At 29.9% G+C, this 18835-nt stretch overlaps 1 protein-coding gene and 1 long non-coding RNA gene across 3 annotated transcripts; one reads left to right on the top strand and one right to left on the bottom strand.

Moving 5' to 3' along the window:
- Positions 1-3828: 3828 nt before the first annotated feature.
- On the bottom strand, positions 3829-16975 carry LOC142232263 (uncharacterized). Of its 2 annotated transcripts, none has more exons than XM_075303002.1 (12): positions 16673-16975; positions 16467-16607; positions 16163-16383; positions 15701-15822; positions 13800-13957; positions 13636-13727; positions 13438-13559; positions 12972-13174; positions 12673-12896; positions 4725-4884; positions 4551-4654; positions 3829-4491 (listed from the first exon to the last, which is right to left on the bottom strand). In XM_075303002.1, exons 1-12 carry the CDS (start codon positions 16773-16775, stop codon positions 4114-4116), a joined length of 2028 nt encoding a protein of 675 aa, XP_075159117.1. In that variant the 5' UTR covers positions 16776-16975; the 3' UTR covers positions 3829-4113. The 2 variants fall into 2 exon arrangements, with proteins under 2 accessions (XP_075159117.1, XP_075159118.1); XM_075303003.1 differs by having other exon boundaries at positions 16467-16602.
- A 399-nt stretch (positions 16976-17374) lies between these two features.
- Positions 17375-17882, top strand: LOC142230419 (uncharacterized). The gene is made up of 2 exons (XR_012720679.1): positions 17375-17611; positions 17669-17882. It is a non-coding gene; the product is annotated as an uncharacterized LOC142230419 (long non-coding RNA).
- Positions 17883-18835: the final 953 nt, after the last annotated feature.

The raw sequence follows: 18835 nt of genomic DNA, 5'->3' as shown, positions 1-18835 counted from the left end.
GTCAAAATTTTATTTCTATAGAAAATTTTGTAAAAATTTTACTTCCATAGAAAATTTTGTAAAAATTTTATTTCTATAGAAAATTTTGTTAAAATTTTATTTCTACAGAAAATTTTGTCAAAATTTTACTTCTATAGAAAATTTTGTTAACATTTTATTTCTATAGAAAATTTTGTCAAAATTTTATTTCTATAGAAAATTTTGTCAAAATTTTATTTCTATTGAAAATTTTGTCAAAATTTTATTTCTATAGAAAATTTTGTTAACATTTTATTTCTATAGAAAATTTTGTCAAAATTTTATTTCTATAGAAAATTTTGTCAAAATTTTATTTCTATTGAAAATTTTGTCAAAATTTTATTTCTATAGAAAATTTTGTCAAAATTTTATTTCTATTGAAAATTTTGACAAAATTGTATTTCTATAGAAAATTTTGTCAAAATTTTATTTCTATAGAAAATTTTGTCAAAATTTTATTTCTGTAGAAAATTTTTTCAAAATTTTATTTCTATGGAAAATTTTGTCAAAATTTTATTTCTATGGAAAATTTTGTCAAAATTTTATTTCTATGGAAAATTTTGTCAAAATTTTATTTCTATGGAAAATTTTGTCAAAATTTTATTTCTATGGAAAATTTTGTCAAAATTTTATTTCTATGGAAAATTTTGTCAAAATTTTATTTCTATGGAAAATTGTGTCAAAATTTTATTTCTATGGAAAATTTTGTCAAAATTTTATTTCTATGGAAAATTTTGTCAAAATTTTATTTCTATGGAAAATTTTGTCAAAATTTTATTTCTATGGAAAATTTTGTCAAAATTTTATTTCTATAGAAAATTTTGTCAAAATTTTATTTCTATAGAAAATTTTGTCAAAATTTTATTTCTATAGAAAATTTTGTCAAAATTTTATTTCTATGGAAAATTTTGTCAAAATTTTATTTCTATGGAAAATTTTGTCAAAATTTTATTTCTATGGAAAATTTTGTCAAAATTTTATTTCTATAGAAAATTTTGTCAAAATTTTATTTCTATAGAAAATTTTGTCAAAATTTTATTTCTATGGAAATTTTGTCAAAATTTTATTTCTATGGAAAATTTTGTCAAAATTTTATTTCTATAGAAAATTTTGTCAAAATTTTTTTCTATGGAAAATTTTGTCAAAATTTTATTTCTATGGAAAACTTTGTGAAAACACAAAACATCGACACATCATAAACAAGCATCGATCGCTTCTGTTGGTGTCCACTAGTCGCCTAAATTCCACTTAATATGATATTCAAATTTGTCGCTCCAAACATAAAAACTTGTTTATTACTAGAATCCTCGCTTGTGCTCATAACGTCTCACTTATGTTCATAATGTGTAGAATAAATTCAAAACGAATGATTTGATTTGGGTGACCATTACTGACAAAAATAAATATTTATTTTTTCGTGTAATACTCACCCGTTTACCTCCTCTATAAATAACAACATTTTTAAAATTGTATACATACTATTTAAAATTTTTAATACAGGCTACGAATTATTTAAGAAGGAGCTCCTAGTTTTCGTTTACCAAATTGTAGTGTATCGAAGACACCTAATATGAGTTCTAAAAATGATTGTGGAGCTTGCATTTGGGTAGCGTACCGTTTGGACCATGTGTTTCTTCGGTGTCGTATATATTCCTTGTTTGGTATTGGACTGGGTAAGACTGTTGTTTCGTCCAAAATATTGACAGCCGTCTCAAAATGTATTTCTAACTTTAGGGGCTGTGCAGCAATACAAAAATTCAATTGATTAAATGTGTCTTGGGAACAATCTCTTAAATCTTACATTGGAGTAGGCTCTACTAAGCAATAACATCAAGAATAAACAACCAAGGACTGCCTCACGGATTCTCATACTTGATAGCGGGATAAAATAATGTTTCTAGTGTAAAATGTATGTTTTAATGCAAATTATTTTCAATGCTCCACGAATTGACACAACCGTTTGATTTTCTATTGAACAAACATTGATGTTTTATTACTGAAAAAATCCATTGTGATAGAGTTCAATTGCAAATATGCAAGCTAATCAACGGAAGTTGCGTGCACATTTGACATTAACATTTACGCTTGGAGGAGGAATAAATTATGGTATCCAAGTCTTTTAGGAAGGGCGCATAATTTGTATTTGTGTATTAGGGTGGGCTTTGTAAACTGCACAACATACGTTTTTTCTAATTTATATTCAAAGATATATGTTTGTAGATAATACAGCAGAAACACAGACCTTAAAAATTTTAACGAACATGTTTTTTATCATGCCTGTTCTTGGTCTCACTGCACTGTACACCACTCAAAAAGTTAGTTGTTCTGACTCATACGTAAGAACACTTGTTTAGGTTTTCTAATCAATAAATGTAAACAGTTAATTTTTCTGAAATGCTTTTTATTTTGCAGACAGAAACTATATTTTTTATTTATTTGTTTAAAGTTTCTCCCTACAAATAAAATGCATTGAAGAAAATATCAGCTGTTAACATTTTTCGATCAGGAGCCCGAAAAAAGTTTTCTCACGTATGAGTCAGAACAACTAACTTTTTGAGAGGTGTGGTGTAAAGAGCTGTGAGACCCATAACAGGCATGACTAGCACTTCTATTACCCGATTGGCAAATGTTACTTCGACTGAAGCTTGTAATTGCATTTGTCTTCGGAGGAACGTCTTATATTCAGCTCCTTAATTTGTTATGACACGGTCAGCTTCTGGTGAATAGTGAGAGGCTACACATTAACACCCATGTTCCGATATCGACTTCAATTCCACTTCCACTATTCACGTCAAATCCACGAACGTGAAAATTTGGTGTTCTTAATTCCACGTTCTTTTTTGAACTTTTCTGTAACTAGCTGGGTTGCACAAATCACCCAAAAATTCACTAAGGCGGAAATCGAAATAAGTGGAATCAATAGACTTATTGTAATTTATTATTGTTTTAATTAAAAATGACACAGTTTTAATAAAACTCATGTATTAACCCTGTAATGCCCAATCCCGCCTTTAGGCGGGCTTCATTAAATCAAGAAGCATTTAGTAAAACGCACCTTAAGACAACAAAAATGGGTAAAATAAAAAGAAAACTTAGTTGAAACTGTTCATGAGGCTTTGTAGCATATATTTACTGAATTTTACCGTACAAATTTTTCTTCTTTAGTTTTCTTGCTTTTGTATTTAACATTGAATATTTAATCAGCTGGCAAAAAAATTGGAGCATTAGAGGGTTAAATATAAAACATTACAGATTTTTTACGCGAGTACTTTTTTAACCGGAAATACACCCATCTTGGACATAATTGAACTTTCACCAAGACTTTTGCAAGTGAATTGATTTCACGAAAATTCCGGTGAAAGTGGATTGTAGGACACCAAAATCGTGGAATAATGCCCATGTTTCCAAATTTATGCCCATGTTTCCAAATCCACTTCACCTGGAAGTGGATTTGGAAACATGGGCATAAAGCTCGACCGAAAACTCAAATTCGGCATTGAACCAAAAATATAAACCGAAGCTTTTTTTAATTTTATTAGTGGTGGCTTAACGTTGGTTTTAAGAAAGATTCGCTTTTGACCGATATTCCCCTTTTTGCCGACCATCGTTTTCGGCTTCAGCCAAAAATACCCACTTCAATCGACGTTTATTGTACGCGATTACTACCATAAAAACAAACGTTGAAAAATCGATACTAGATTGCGAGTTCACCGGCGGTCCAGCATAGCCTACCAATTTCCCATAGATATCAGTCTCTGACTTATACCATCTAGCCGCTTTATACACACTTCAGAAATAAAACTGCCGAACTACTACGGATATAGAAGAAATAGATTTTTCTTAATAGTTTTTAATTGATAAAACCAATATGACTCGTAAAAAAATACATTTACCAAAATATATATATGTATGATATATTGCAACTAATACTAACACAGAAAAATATAGATGTCGATGAAATAGTAATATAGCTTATGATTTAGTTATGCTGAGATAGACTTAATCTAGTTTTACTTAAAAATATAATTGAATTGTTTTCAAATCTTAAAATAAAAGCAATAAATTTCATTTGAGAATCATATAAAATTAACGCCTCTAATAGGTCAAATTCAATCGGTAAACATTTGTATCATCTTCTGCAGTCACATCAGAGATTGTGCCCTCATTTTTAACATCATTGATTAGAGTGGTTATACCAGGTGCAACAGGTTCATTTTTTTTAATTAAATTAAAAATTAGTTGTTGAATCAAAACCCAGACATTGAAACAGGATTTGGGATATCGCATATTCATGGTATGGAAACATTTAAAACATACCTCCACAGCTCTTAGTGGATTATCAAACTTTATTCTTAGTCCCACAATATCCACATAGGCATGACTAATTACTTGTTCGCTATTCCCAATAAAATAAATATTTGGATCACTTTCGCTTTTTGAACGTTTCTCATTAGGCGTTTCAAATGGATCGGTCTATAAAAAATAGATTATCGAATATAATAAAATTGAAAATTAACTTCTTGAAATTTTACCTGAGTGTGTGTTACAAAGCACTCTTGGACCTCTTGTCTTCGTTGCTTTCTAGACTGTGGCAATAGGTATGGTATTAATAACAATGCTATAGCCAATTTCGCATCTATGTTAAGGACAACATTTTAAAATAAAGTCAAATTTTTTATTTGGTTTAAAACATTTTTAGAACTCACTTTCATCGCCATTTCGTTCTGCATCTTCGATATTTTTAAATATATCCTTAATACAATTATCTCGAACATTTCTGGCTCTATCCATTACTTTATCGCAATAGTTTTTCCAATTATAAATGTCCTTTGCCTTGGGATATAACATATTAAAATCGATTTCAATCTGAAAAAAATAAATGTTAGTACGAATCCATATTTTGTCACTTTTCTATAAAAACTTTTTTGTATTAAAATCAAACTTTGACGAAATCTTCTATAAAAATAAAATTTTGACGAAATTTTCTATAAAAATAAAATGTTGACGAGATTTTCTATATAAATCAAATTTCTACGAAATTTTCTATAAAAAACTCCAACGAATTTTTTTATAAGAATTAAATTTCGACGAAATTTTCTTTAGAAAATCCAATATTTGCATAAAATTTTTACGAACTTTTATATAAAAATAAAATTTTGACGAACTTTTCTATAAAAATCAAATTTCGACGAAATTTTCCATAAAAATTAAATTTCGAAGAAATTTTCTATAAAAATGAAATTTGACGAAGTTTGATTTTTTTATAAAAATCAAATTTCGACGAAACTTTCTATAAACATAAAATTTCGACGAAACTTTCTATGAACATAAAATTTCGAAGAAATTTCCTATAAAAGTAAAATTTCAAAGAAATTTCCTACAAAAATGAAATTGCGACAAAATTTTCTTTAAAAATAAAATTTCAATGAAATTTCTAACAAAACAAAAATTCAAAGAAATTTTCTATCAAAATAAAATTTTGGCAAAATTTTTTTAAAAATAAAATCTTGACTTTTTCTATACAAATCAAATTTCAACGATATTTTCTATAAAAATCAAATTTCGACGAAATTTTCTATAAAAATTAAATTTCGAAGAAGTTTTCTATAAAAATGAAATTTGACGGAAGTTTTTTTTTATAAAAATCAAATTTCGACGAAACTTTTTATATAAACATAAAATTTCCACGAAACTTTCTATAAACATAAAATTTCGACGAAATTTCCTATTGTGGTATTCTCATAGTTTTATACAACACTGTTAATAACATACAACACAATGTAAAATGCATTAATGAGAGACGAATGTTATTATTAGTGAGTAGATGCGCTCAGAGTATAAATAGTATAACAATTATATTCTAAATCCCTCTTAGATTATGCATAGTATAACAGATTGAATAGCACATAAGCAAAAACCTGTTTTATGTATATAGCATAACAATGTATGTATATAGCCCTTTTATGCACATATGCCTTCGATGGTAATTAGAAAACAATTTACAGATCACTTGGATTTTTGCCGTTCTTGCGTGCAGTTAAAAATAAAGTTAAATATTGTATTAGACAAACTCCGGTCTTTTATTTAATATATCACAGTGGCGACGAGTTAAAATAAAAATTATATATTTTTTGTAAAATGACTGTCGACAACGTTACTCCAAGTCAAAGTGCAAGTAACGCACCAATAATTGGAAGAGTTCCATTTTTCGACCATGCCGAAAAATCTTGGAAAATATTTGTGGTGCAAATGGAACAGTTTTTGGTGGCTAATGACATAACCAATGAAGCAAAAAAGAAGGCAATTTTGATTACATCACTGTCGGAAGGTGCTTATATGCTACTGCAAAATTTACTATCGCCTTTGCAAGTGGAAAGTAAGACCGTAAAATTTGAAGAATGTATGAAAGTTATGAATAGTCACTTCAAAACAGCAACGAGTGGTTTCGCTGAGCGTTGTAAGTTTTATAGCGCTGTTAAATCACAATCAGAAACTATCAACGAATGGGCAGTGAGAGTAAGATCGTTAGCTGCTAATTGTGAATTTGGAACAGATCTTAATACTGCCATTCGCGACAAATTCATTATGGGTTTGGAAAAAGGTCCAGCCAAAGACAAAATATTTTTGGAACCGGTAACGGCATCTTTTGAAAAAGTTCTGGAAATCGCCAACAATGCCGAATACATACTTCAGCAATACCAGAAAGTGGAGGTGAAGAGAGACGCCGATATTAATTATGTGAAGAGACAAGGTATGCGAAAAAATGTGGAAGAGACGAAAACACATGGTCAAGGTGGCGAAAAAAGAAATGGAAGGCAACAACAACAGCAATGTGCCGTGTGCGGATTTACAAACCACAGTAGTGCTGCCTGTAAGTTCAAGAATTATAAATGCAATTTATGTAAGAAACGCGGGCATTTAAAGAAAATGTGTAAAACGCAAAAATTAAATTTTATTAAAGAAGAGGAAGAGATAAGTTTATTTTCTATGAGAAGTATAAAAGATGGTCCGATTAAAATTAAAGTTTTAATAAATGAAAAAATGTTTGAAATGGAATTAGATACAGGGTCGGAATATAATGTTATATCTAAAGAAACCTTTTTATCAAAATTTTCAAATTGTGAATTGAAACCGGTGAAAGTATTATTGAAAACATATAACGGTGAAAGTATTATGCCAATTGGTATGTGCGAAGTAAATGTCAAATATGGTGATAAAAGAAAAAAAATGTCCATGCTAATTATAGAAAATGGCGGACCACCATTATTGGGTAGAGATTTTTTAAGAACATTCGAAGTTCAACTCGCTAATTTCAATTACTCTGAAAATATGGATTTAGAAAAAGGAAAGATTTTAAAGAAATTTTCTGACATTTTTGATGGATCTTTGGGTTTGTTTAAAAAAGGCAAGGCGTGTCTCAATTTAAAAGAAGGGTCTCAACCGAAATTTTTTAGACCCAGACCAGTTCCTTTGGCCATTAAAGAAAAGGTAGAGATGGAAATTGACAAATTAGTTTCAATGAATGTGTTAGAACCTGTTGATTTTAGTGAATGGGGGACACCAATTGTACCCATTATAAAGAAAAATGGGGATATCAGAATATGCGGGGATTTTAAAGTAACAGTGAACCCTTGTTTGAATATCGATAAATATCCTCTACCTCGAATTGAGGAGATGTTTGCAAAACTATATGAAGGTGAGGAATTTTCAAAATTGGATTTAACAATGGCCTACCAACAGATTGAATTAGAACAGGAATCAAGGAAGTTTACTACCATATCGACCTCCAAAGGCCTTTTTCAATACACTCGACTTATTTACGGACTAGCTTCCGCCCCTTCCATATTCCAAAGAATTATGGATTCTTTATTGATGGGTTTGGAAGGAGTGGTAGTTTTTCTAGATGATGTACTGATAACAGCACCAAATAGGAAGAGTCATATTGAAAGGCTTTATAATGTTCTAAAGTTGTTAAGAGATAGTGGTTTTAAACTTTCTATTGAAAAATGTGATTTTTTTCAAAATAAAATTCAATACCTAGGTCACATCATCGACAAAAAGGGTCTGCACATGAATCCGGAAAAAGTTTTGCATATTCAGAAAATTAAATATCCAACGAATGTAAAAGAATTGCAATCATTTTTAGGGATGATTAATTTTTATAGGCGGTTTGTACCGGATATAGCCACACTTTTGAATCCTCTTTATTCTCTCCTGAAAACAGATTGTGAGTTTAGGTGGGACGATCTATGTTCACAATCAGTGGACGAACTAAAAAACATTTTGATTTCTGACATTTCTTTGGCACATTACAACCCCGATTTTAAAACAAAGTTGATAGTAGATGCCAGTCGCGTGGGTGTGGGTGCTATTTTAACTCAGATTAATAGTGAGGGAGTAGAAAGGCCCATCGAATTTGCTTCGAGAACACTATCTCAGGCTGAGAAAAACTATTCCCAATTGGATAGGGAGGCCGTTGCAATATTGTATGGTGTGAAAAAGTTTCACCAGTATTTATATGGTCGTCAATTCACTATGGTTACGGATAACAAGCCTCTTCAGCACATATTAAATCCCAAGAAAGGTATTCCACAGATGGCTTCAAATAGGTTGCAACGAATAGCTTTGTTTTTGTCTGGCTATACATTTGATGTAGAGCATATAAAATCTAATGCAAATGCCGCTGATTATTTTTCAAGATTTCCAAGAGAAATCAATCAGTCAATATTTAAGTCCACCGATATATACGTTAACTTCCTCAAACAATTGCCCGGAGACAGGAAATATTTAGATTTTGAAACCATTAAAATGGAAACCAGCTCCGATATTTTGTTGCAAGAAGTTATTAGGTTGACGATAAATGGATGGCCAGATCGATGTTCAGATTCGAATTTGAAGCCATTTTTCCTTAAAAAATCTGAACTCTCCGTGGAAAATGGATGTTTGTTTTGGGGATACAGAGTTGTTATACCAAAATCTTTAATTCCAAATATTTTAAAATTTTTACATTCCACACATATGGGAATAGTCAAGATGAAAGCAATGGCGAGAGAGTGTTGTTGGTGGCCCAAGCAAGGTCAAAGCTTGGAGGATTTAGTGAGAGGTTGTGAGGCATGTTTAATGACTAGGGCAGACCCACCACGCCAAGAACTCATTCCCTGGAGAAGGGCGGATGATGTTTGGTCTCGCATACACATAGATTTTTTTGGGCCATTCATGAACCGTTGGTGTTTAATAATAGTAGATAGCACCAGTAAATGGGTTGAGTGTATTGATATGGCGAAAAATACGACTAGTAAAGCAGTGATTGAGGTTTTGAGGGAAACGTTTGCGCGTTTTGGATTGCCTAGGTGTGTTGTTTCAGATAACGGAACTTCATTTGTTTCCAAAGAATGTGAAGATTTTTTTAAAATGAATGGCATAGAGCACAAAACAATACCCGTAGGGAATCCCTCAACAAATGGTCAGGCTGAAAACATGGTAAAAACAGTTAAAACTTCACTAAAACGTAATCTTTATAAAGTAGAATCATATGATTTCAATAATGCGTTAAACCGATTTCTTCTAGATTATAGAAACACAATACATTCTAGCACAGGGGTTTCGCCTGCTTTTCTAATGTTTAATGGAAGGTCGTTAAGAACAAGATTAGATCTAATTAACCCCAAACGGCATGTAAAATTTCAAAGCAAGGAAAATGTTAAAACGAATGTTGAAAAGCAGCAACAAAATCAAAAGAAATTTTACAAAGGATCTAAAAACAAAACTTTTGATTTGAATGCTCCAGTAATGGTTAAAGACTACTCATTACCTGGCAAGGTTTCTTGGAAAAAAGCAACAATTCACAAAAAATTGGGAAAACAAATTTATTTGGTAAAATCTCATGATAATGTCATTTGGAAAAGACATATAAATCAAATGATAGAATGTAACTCAAATTATGAAATTCCAAGTACACTTTTAGATCCTTTGCAAAAAATATCAATTAATAATTATGAAAATCATAATGAAATCAATACTGAAAATGTGAAACAAATACAAAGATATAATTTAAGACATAGAAAAAAACAATGAATTTCAAGATTGTTATTGTATTACTTAAATGATTTTTTTTGTATTATTAGCATACATTGTATTTTCTAAATTAAGAAGGGGGCATATGTGGTATTCTCATAGTTTTATACAACACTGTTAATAACATACAACACAATGTAAAATGCATTAATGAGAGACGAATGTTATTATTAGTGAGTAGATGCGCTCAGAGTATAAATAGTATAACAATTATATTCTAACTCCCTCTTAGATTATGCATAGTATAACAGATTGAATAGCACATAAGCAAAAACCTGTTTTATGTATATAGCATAACAATGTATGTATATAGCCCTTTTATGCACATATGCCTTCGATGGTAATTAGAAAACAATTTACAGATCACTTGGATTTTTGCCGTTCTTGCGTGCAGTTAAAAATAAAGTTAAATATTGTATTAGACAAACTCCGGTCTTTTATTTAATATATCACACCTATAAAAGTAAAATTTCAAAGAAATATTGACAAAATTTTCTATAAAAATAAAATTTCAATGAAATTTCTAACAAAACAAAAATTCAAAGAAATTTTCTATCAAAATAAAATTTTGGCAACATTTTCTTAAAAATGAAATCTTGACCTTTTCTATACAAATCAAATTTCAAAAATATTTTCTATAAAAATCAAATTTCGACGATTTTTTTAAATCAAATTTCTATAAAAATTTCGACGAAATTTTCTATAAAAAAATTCAACGATATTTGCAATAAAAATAAAAATTGGACGAAATATTCTATAAAAATAAAATGTTAAGGCAATTTTCTATAAAAATAAAATTTCTACAACATTTTCTTTACAAATTAAATTTTGACATTTTCTAAAAAATTAAATTTGGACGAAGTTGTTTACACAAATGGAACTTCAACGAAATTTTCTACACAAATGGCTCCCCCACGGTGCAATGGTTAGCATGCCCGCCTTGTATACACAAGGTCGTGGGTTCGATTCCTGCTTCGACCGAACACCAAAAAATTTTTCAGCGGTGGATTATCCCACCTCAGTAATGCTGGTGACATTTCTGAGGGTTTCAAAGCTTCTCTACGTGCTTTCACTGCAATGTGGAACGCCGTTCGGACTCGGCTATAAAAAGGAGGTCCCTTGTCATTGAGCTTAACATGGAATCGGGCAGCAATCAGTGATAAGAGAGAAGTTCACCAATGTGGTATCACAATGGACTGAATAGTCTAAGTGAGCCTGATACATCGGGCTGCCACCTAACATAACCTAACCTAACCTACACAAATGGAACTTCAATGAAATTTTCTATAAAAATGAAACTTTGACGAAATTTTCTATAAAAGATGGAACTTCAATGAAATTTTCTATAAAAATAGAATATTGACGAAATTTTCTATAAAAAAGTTTTGTCGAAATTGAATATTGACGAAATTTTCTATAAAATTTTTTTTTCGAAAATTTCTATAAAAATGAAACTTTGACGAAATTTTCTATAACAATAAAATTTGGACGAAATTTTCTATAAAAATGTCAACGAAATATTCTATAATAATAAACTTCGACGAAATTTTCTATAAAAATTAAGTTTCGACGAAATTAAAAAAAATAAAATTTGGACGAAATTTTCTATAAAAATGAGCTTTCAATAAAATTTCAACGAAATATTCTATAATAATAAAATTTCGAAGAAATTTTCTATAAAAATAATATGTCGACGAAATTTTCTACAAAAACTGCAATGACATTTCCTATAAAAATAAAATTTCAACAAAATTTTCTATAAATATGACATTATGAAAAATTTATGAAATATGAAAAATTTTCTGTAACAAAAAAATTTGGACGAAATATTCTATAAAAATTTCGACGAAATTTTATAAAAATTCAAAATTTCACAAAATTTTCTATAAAAATCAAACTTCAATGAAATTTTCTACAAAAATTAAATTTTGACGAAATTTTCTATAACAATAAAATTTAGAGAAAATAAAGTTTCGACGAAATTTTTTATAAAAAATCGAAATTTCACAAAATTTTCTATAAAAATGAAACAAATGAAATTTTCTAAAAAAATTAAATTTTGACGAAATTTTCTATAAAAATAAAATTTTGACGAAATTTTCTATAAAATAAAATTCCAACAAAATTTTCCAATAAAATTAAATTTTGACGAAATTTTCTATAAAAATGAAATTTCGACAAAATTTTCTAAAAAATAAAATTTGGACGAAGTTTTCTATAACAATAAAATTTCGACGAAATTTTCTATAAAAATAAAATTTCAACGAAATATTCTATAACAAAATTTCGACGAAATTTTCTATGAAAATAAAATTTGGACGAAATTTTCTAAAAATAAATTTACGACGAAATTTTTTATAAAAATAAAATTTCAACGAAATTCCTTATAAAAATAAAATTGCGACGAAATTTTTTATAAAAATAAAATATCGACAAAATTTTCTATAGAAATACAATTTCGACGAAATTTTCTATAGAAATAAAATTTCGACGAAATTTTCTATAAAAATGAAATTTTGACGAAAATTTCTATAAAAATCAAAAAAGTAATAAAGCTTTTAATATTGGTTATTTACTTACTAGTTCATGCCATTTTGCATTCAATAGAATACTATATTCAACTATATAAAGTGTTGGCTGCATATTTCGAGTTTTTAATTGATTTTGTCTATAACGATGAGATTTCTTCCACGTTGTTAATACTGTATCCCATGATTCGTTCTTAGAAGGATTTAGCAATTCCAACTCCTTAGTATCAAAATCGTCAACTTGTTCCTCTTCGCTGGAACTGGACTTTTCCACAGCTTTAAAAAATAGTTTCAATCAAAAAATATCATTTAGACATTTCTAGTAGAGTTGCTCTTGATGTTAAGACTTACAATGCTGATCTGTGTCGAATTTATGCCGTCGCTTTATTATACCAGCAGCTCTGAGTCGTGTCCTGCTTTGGTTATAGGCATCATATAATTTACCTTTTTGTATTTGTTTTTTAATGGATGGTACATAATATGTTTCTGGTATTTCTAATGGAAAAACTTCCGCAATAGATTTAGCCAGTTCCATGAAATCTTCTCTTGTCAATCTATTTTTAGGAGGAATTAGACACAAATAAATAGTTGATGAACTCATCTATGCTTGGTTAATCAATGTTCTATGAGAGAATAATTTTTTATCAATGTTTGATATCTTTTCAAATTGTATGATAATATAATTTTACAAACAAATTAAAAGTTTGGAGGTTATATTGTTTTGGACTTTTAGTTGCGCAAAATTAAATTAATTTTCTTTTAAAATACGATCGAATTCGTTTCGTTCAATGGAAACAATGTTTGCTTGTATACATACGTTGTCTCTGGATTGGGGAACTGTATATATGCTATTATAGACTTGGCAATTTTGACCCGATGTTTATTTTCCAATTTTCGTAGTCTTAATAATCTACGAATTTCTGGCATTTGGCACATGTCCTGGAAATTTAATGAAATTAATTTTATAATTAATACTATCAACGATAAAAATGTATGCAATCAAATTGTTATATACTTGTGAGCTAGGTAATTTACGAGCACTATTTGTGCTATCACATTGGGCATAGAGCTCTTGAGAATCGGAATCGCTGGGATCGTTAAGATAGTCTATGGTAATAATAAAAAAAAAAAACATTCAGACATTTGAAACATCTTTCATCTTTCATAAAATATGCTTACAAGCAAATCTTGACGTAGATGAAGTTGCGCATTCACTTGAACTGTTCATGTAGTTGTTGTAGGTTTCAAATAATTTGAGTTGCATTTCTCCCTTGTTCAATCCTGGAATAATATCCGCTATCATTTCAGCTAATTGCAAAATTTGTTCTCGGGATAACCTAAAATGTGTATGGCGTAGTTAATATATGAGCGGGCATATTCAATGTTAGTAAGAATCAATATTTTGTCCAATTTTCCTATAAAAGCTTTTTTTGTATTAAAATTAAATTTCGACGAAATTTTCTATAAAAATTAATTTTCGACGAAATTGTCTATAATAATGAAATTTCTACGAAATTTTCTACAATGAAATTTTTACGAAATTTTCTATAAAAATTAAAATTTCACGAAATTTTCTATAAAAATTAAATTTCAACAAAATTTAAAAAAAATAATTTTTAATGAAATTTCAACAAAATTTTTATAAAAATTTGATTTTCTATAATAATGAAATTTCTACGAAATTTTCTATAAAAATGAGATTTTGACGAAATTTTCTATAAAAATTAAATTTTGACGAAAATCTCAATAAAAATAAAATTTTAACAAAATTTTTTATAAAAATTAAATTTCTATAAGGCTGACTATGTACCATATATAGCTGATGTTACAACCTCTATCAATAATCTTAATAATATACGTGTATGTTCTTTTATAACCGTCAGAATAGTCTACAGAATTTTCCAAATGACCGGATGCCAAAAAGTTTTCCAGCGGTTGTGTGTTTCAGAGCTTTTCTATGTGGTTTCACCCTTCCCTCCGGCCTTGAAAATAGAATGGAGGTCCCTTATCATTGAGCTAAACATATAATCGAGCAGCTCTCAGCGTTAAGAGAAAAGTTCACCACTGTGGTAACTCAATGGACTGAATAGTCTAAGTGGGGCTGAAATAGCAGACTGGAACTATAGCAAACCTAGGTTAGGTTAGGTTGCAGCCCGATGTATCAGGCTCACTTAGTCCATTGTGATACCACATTGGTGAACTTCTCTGCTGTCAGATTCCATGTTAAGCTCAATGACAAGGGACCTCCTTTTTATAGCCGAGTCCGAACGGCGTTCCACATTGCAGCGAAACCACTCAGAGAAACTTTGAAACAGCCAGAAATGTCATCAGCATTACAGAGGTGGGATAATCCACTTTTTGGTGTTAGGTCGAAGCAGGTATCGAACCAGGCGGACATGCTAACCATTGCATCAAGGTGGCTCCCCGCTATCCTAATGCATTAACTACAGAACAAAACTATTTTATAAGGAATAAATTTGGAAAGGCTTCCACGAATAAAATATAAGGAATAAATTTGGAAAGGCTTCCAGATTGTTTCCATGTGCTGGGTGTTAAGGGATAATTTTCAAATACGTTCATGATAATTCGAATAATTCCCATGGGCTACGACCCTCACTGCATTCAGACCCACATACCGTATATGTTCAGATTACAACCCATTACAACCAGAAATAGTTTAGATTATATCTAACTGAATTTTACAAAATTCTACACCTAGGAATAAGGTTAAGTCAGATTATCTTGTCCATTGTCATATCAAAGGAGGTGAACTTCTTCCTTATTCTATGTTTAGCTCAATGATAATTTCCCTTCTTCTTATAGCAGAGTCCAAACGGCTATGAAACCACTTGTTTGACAGAAATCAAAAGGGAATTCCTTGCCACAGTTAAACCAGCAAACATGTTTAGCTTATATTGGATATATCACATCATGATATTAGTATAAATCGGTAATATCGAAAATGGCCCTGAAAAAAGTTTTGAGACTTGCCTAGTGTGATCACACACTTCGATAAGCTTTGGCCCACTTAAAGATTTCAGTTAGGAGAGGTTAATGCTATTTTCACTTATTCTACTTACTTTCGATTTGATTCCTTATTAACCACATATTTTACAATAGTCTGTGCTATTTGGGAAAGATATTGGTTGGCCATCTTGGGGAATTTAACCAGTTCATGTATTTCAGGTAGTTTCAATATTTCCTATAGAAAACGCAAAAAGATAAGTAGATTAAAAAACATTTTTTGTAGTTATGTGATTACAACAAATTTTAAAATCATGTAATTTTTTCCAAAGCAATTAATTTATGGGATGCTTGTACCTGAGCCTTTGGGGTACTTATTAAGAAAGTTGCATTTCTTTTGAATTAGAGTGGGATAGGTGTAATGGTAGCCCATTATTTTAACCTCTCTGAGGCCATTCAATACATTGCGACACCACCCGAGGTTAAATTCTAATTAATTGCTGCATGATGCTATGTTTAGCTTTCCTATTTATATAAAACTGGGAATGAACACAATTTTCAAAATTAGTCCTACTTACATCTTTAGTGGGGAAATGTTGATAAACGTTCTGTTTTTTGTATGAACAGCTTTGAGTAGGAGATTGCGTTTGTAGATCTGAAGACATTAAAAATTCTTCTTCGTCTTTTTCCCCATCGTCAATATCCAAATGTTCATAGTTTTCCTCTTGCTTTATATAAGTATTAGAATTGGATATAGTTTCGGCGATCAATGGTTGCTGAATTGAACTTCGAAGTACATCTATAAAATATCGAAATTATTTTGCCTTAATATGTGGAACAATGATCTCAACTACAACATTTTGAAGTTCTATTCATATTTACCTGTGACTTTAATATCCAATATAAGATCTATATGATTAATATATTGACCAACGAAGGCTTCAAACAGATGTGGTTTTAGTAAGAAGCCCGTAGAAAGAACTTCAATCTGAGCATTGATAGGAATATTATAAGCCTTCTTTACTATTTAAAGAAATAGAAATAATTATATATTCTTTAATAAATTACTTTGTTTAGGATATAATTACCTGCATCCACGAAAGCATTGTAGGGATTTTCACTACTAAAATTTACAAGAACAATTTCCTTTTGATCTTTAAATGCTGTTTTCAACAATTTCACCCCATTCATTTTTAGATTTCAGTCAAAAACAATTAACCTAATGTAGTTTGTTATTAGACATTTCTTTTTTTCACCAATAGTAAATGACAAGATTGATATCCTTCTCCCCAATCAAGCCTTTTTAATAATAAATGCTAAGGATTCCTTTTGAAATATAAATATAAAAATATACATTCCAAATTGATGCGAAATTAACAGCTGATTGTATTCGTCTATCTGGGCTATCTCTAATTCGAGGCGGATGTATGTACAGTACAAGAGCGCATATGTTACACACAGAACACATACATATTTAAGGTAGAAGTGTGGCCATTGTAGCATTTTTAAACCCACATAATTTCAAATATGTAAGTACTCGTTAAAGTAATAAGTTCCTTAATTTTTATGTAACATTCAGAACGGAGCGGTTTGAAACCCATAGTTTAGTATATCAATCGTCTCAAAAGCAAATTTAGACATCTCCGTATGTATGTCTGCCAATGTATTATTGTCTTGAGAGCATAGTTCCTTAAATACAATCCTCAATTGTGATAAAGTTGCGTACTTCAATTTGCACAACACTTGGCAGATTTTCATATACAATAGATTTAGATTTAGCTCCCATATACCCTGCCAGCATTTCAAAGTTCCATTTCAACCTCATCGTTACCACAGACTCGTAAATGTCACTTCAACCATCATGAAAAGGTACATCAAAAAGTACATGCAAGTAATTTGCCATCCCTACTGTTAAAAAAGCCATTTTTTTTGTGAAACGCCAAGCGCAACCAGCTTGTTATATTTTAATTAAATAAAAAGAAAATAAAGTTCTGAAAACATAGATTATACGCTTAAAATTGTGAAAGGTATATTGGTGAACAATTTGGTGATTTTCCAAATGGAATAAAGTGATTGTTTTTCAGATATTTTACAGACACGCTGCCTCCATGGAATAAAAACACTGGTTGATAGACGCAGCAACATGTAACTCGCTACTTGTAACTTAACATCATCATTAATGCCAAAAATTATGTTAAATGTAATGTGATAGTGGTATAAATGCTATATTTTTAAGAATTTGTAAATGTTTAATCAAATTAATAAATATCTAAACAAACGTGTTTTACTCGACCACAATGATTCTTTTACAACTATCTTAAAATGCACTTTTTCTGATTGTTTGGAGGGTCCCTTATTGGCGTCGTTCTAAATTGATCTATAAAGGCACCTAATAATTGCACTCATGCGAAACATTTTTGTAGTAACTTGGCGTGGTACAACTTCTCAATAGTGACGGCGCTTTTCCGACGAGTTTTTGATGTCGTATATGATTGTTTTCGACGTAGTGGGGATTCTCAAAAGAGTCCCCAAATTCAAAAAATGTTGGCAGGGTATATGCACTGATCTTCTTTATCACCTAATTTCATTAAAAATTGGCTCGAACCTAAGAACTTCAAAAAGTCAGTAAGATTAAGATTTCCAAGTGAATCTCCCGTAAAAAAGGTAACATCCCTGCCAACATTTTTGAATTTGAGGGCGTTTCTGAGAATCCCCACCACGTCGAAAAAAGTCGTATACGATATTTAAAACTCCTCGGAAAAGCGCCGTCACTATTGAGAAGTTGTACCACGTCAAGTTGAGAAGTTGTACCACGCCAAGTATCTCATGAGTGCAATTATTAGGTGCCTTTCTGGATACATTTAGAATGACGCCAATAAGAGCCGCTTCAAACAATCAGAAAAGTGCATTTTATTTTTTTTATTTTTTAAAAGTCGAATAAATTACAGATGTTTTATTTTATTTGATCACAATATCAGAACAATAAGAATTATATTCTTTTATAATTCAACATAGTAGTTTAGGAACACATAGTCATAAGATTTATATAAAGTCTAAGGAAATATTATAGTATAGTAAACAAGACAAGATATATAATAAATAAAAGAAAATATATTTTTCCAAAAACAAAAACACTAAAGAAGAAGCAATAGCGAAGTTAACAATAACAAAAAAAAAAAAAAAACAAAAAAATATATATATAATGACCACCATATATTATAGAATTTAAGAAATTTTAAGATAATTGTAAA

Source organism: Haematobia irritans, chromosome 3, assembly GCF_050003625.1.
Source record: "Haematobia irritans isolate KBUSLIRL chromosome 3, ASM5000362v1, whole genome shotgun sequence".
Classification (NCBI taxonomy): Eukaryota; Metazoa; Arthropoda; class Insecta; order Diptera; family Muscidae; genus Haematobia; species Haematobia irritans.
The sequence above is the reverse complement of the archived record's forward strand: the minus strand, read 5'-3'. Positions and strand labels throughout refer to the sequence as shown.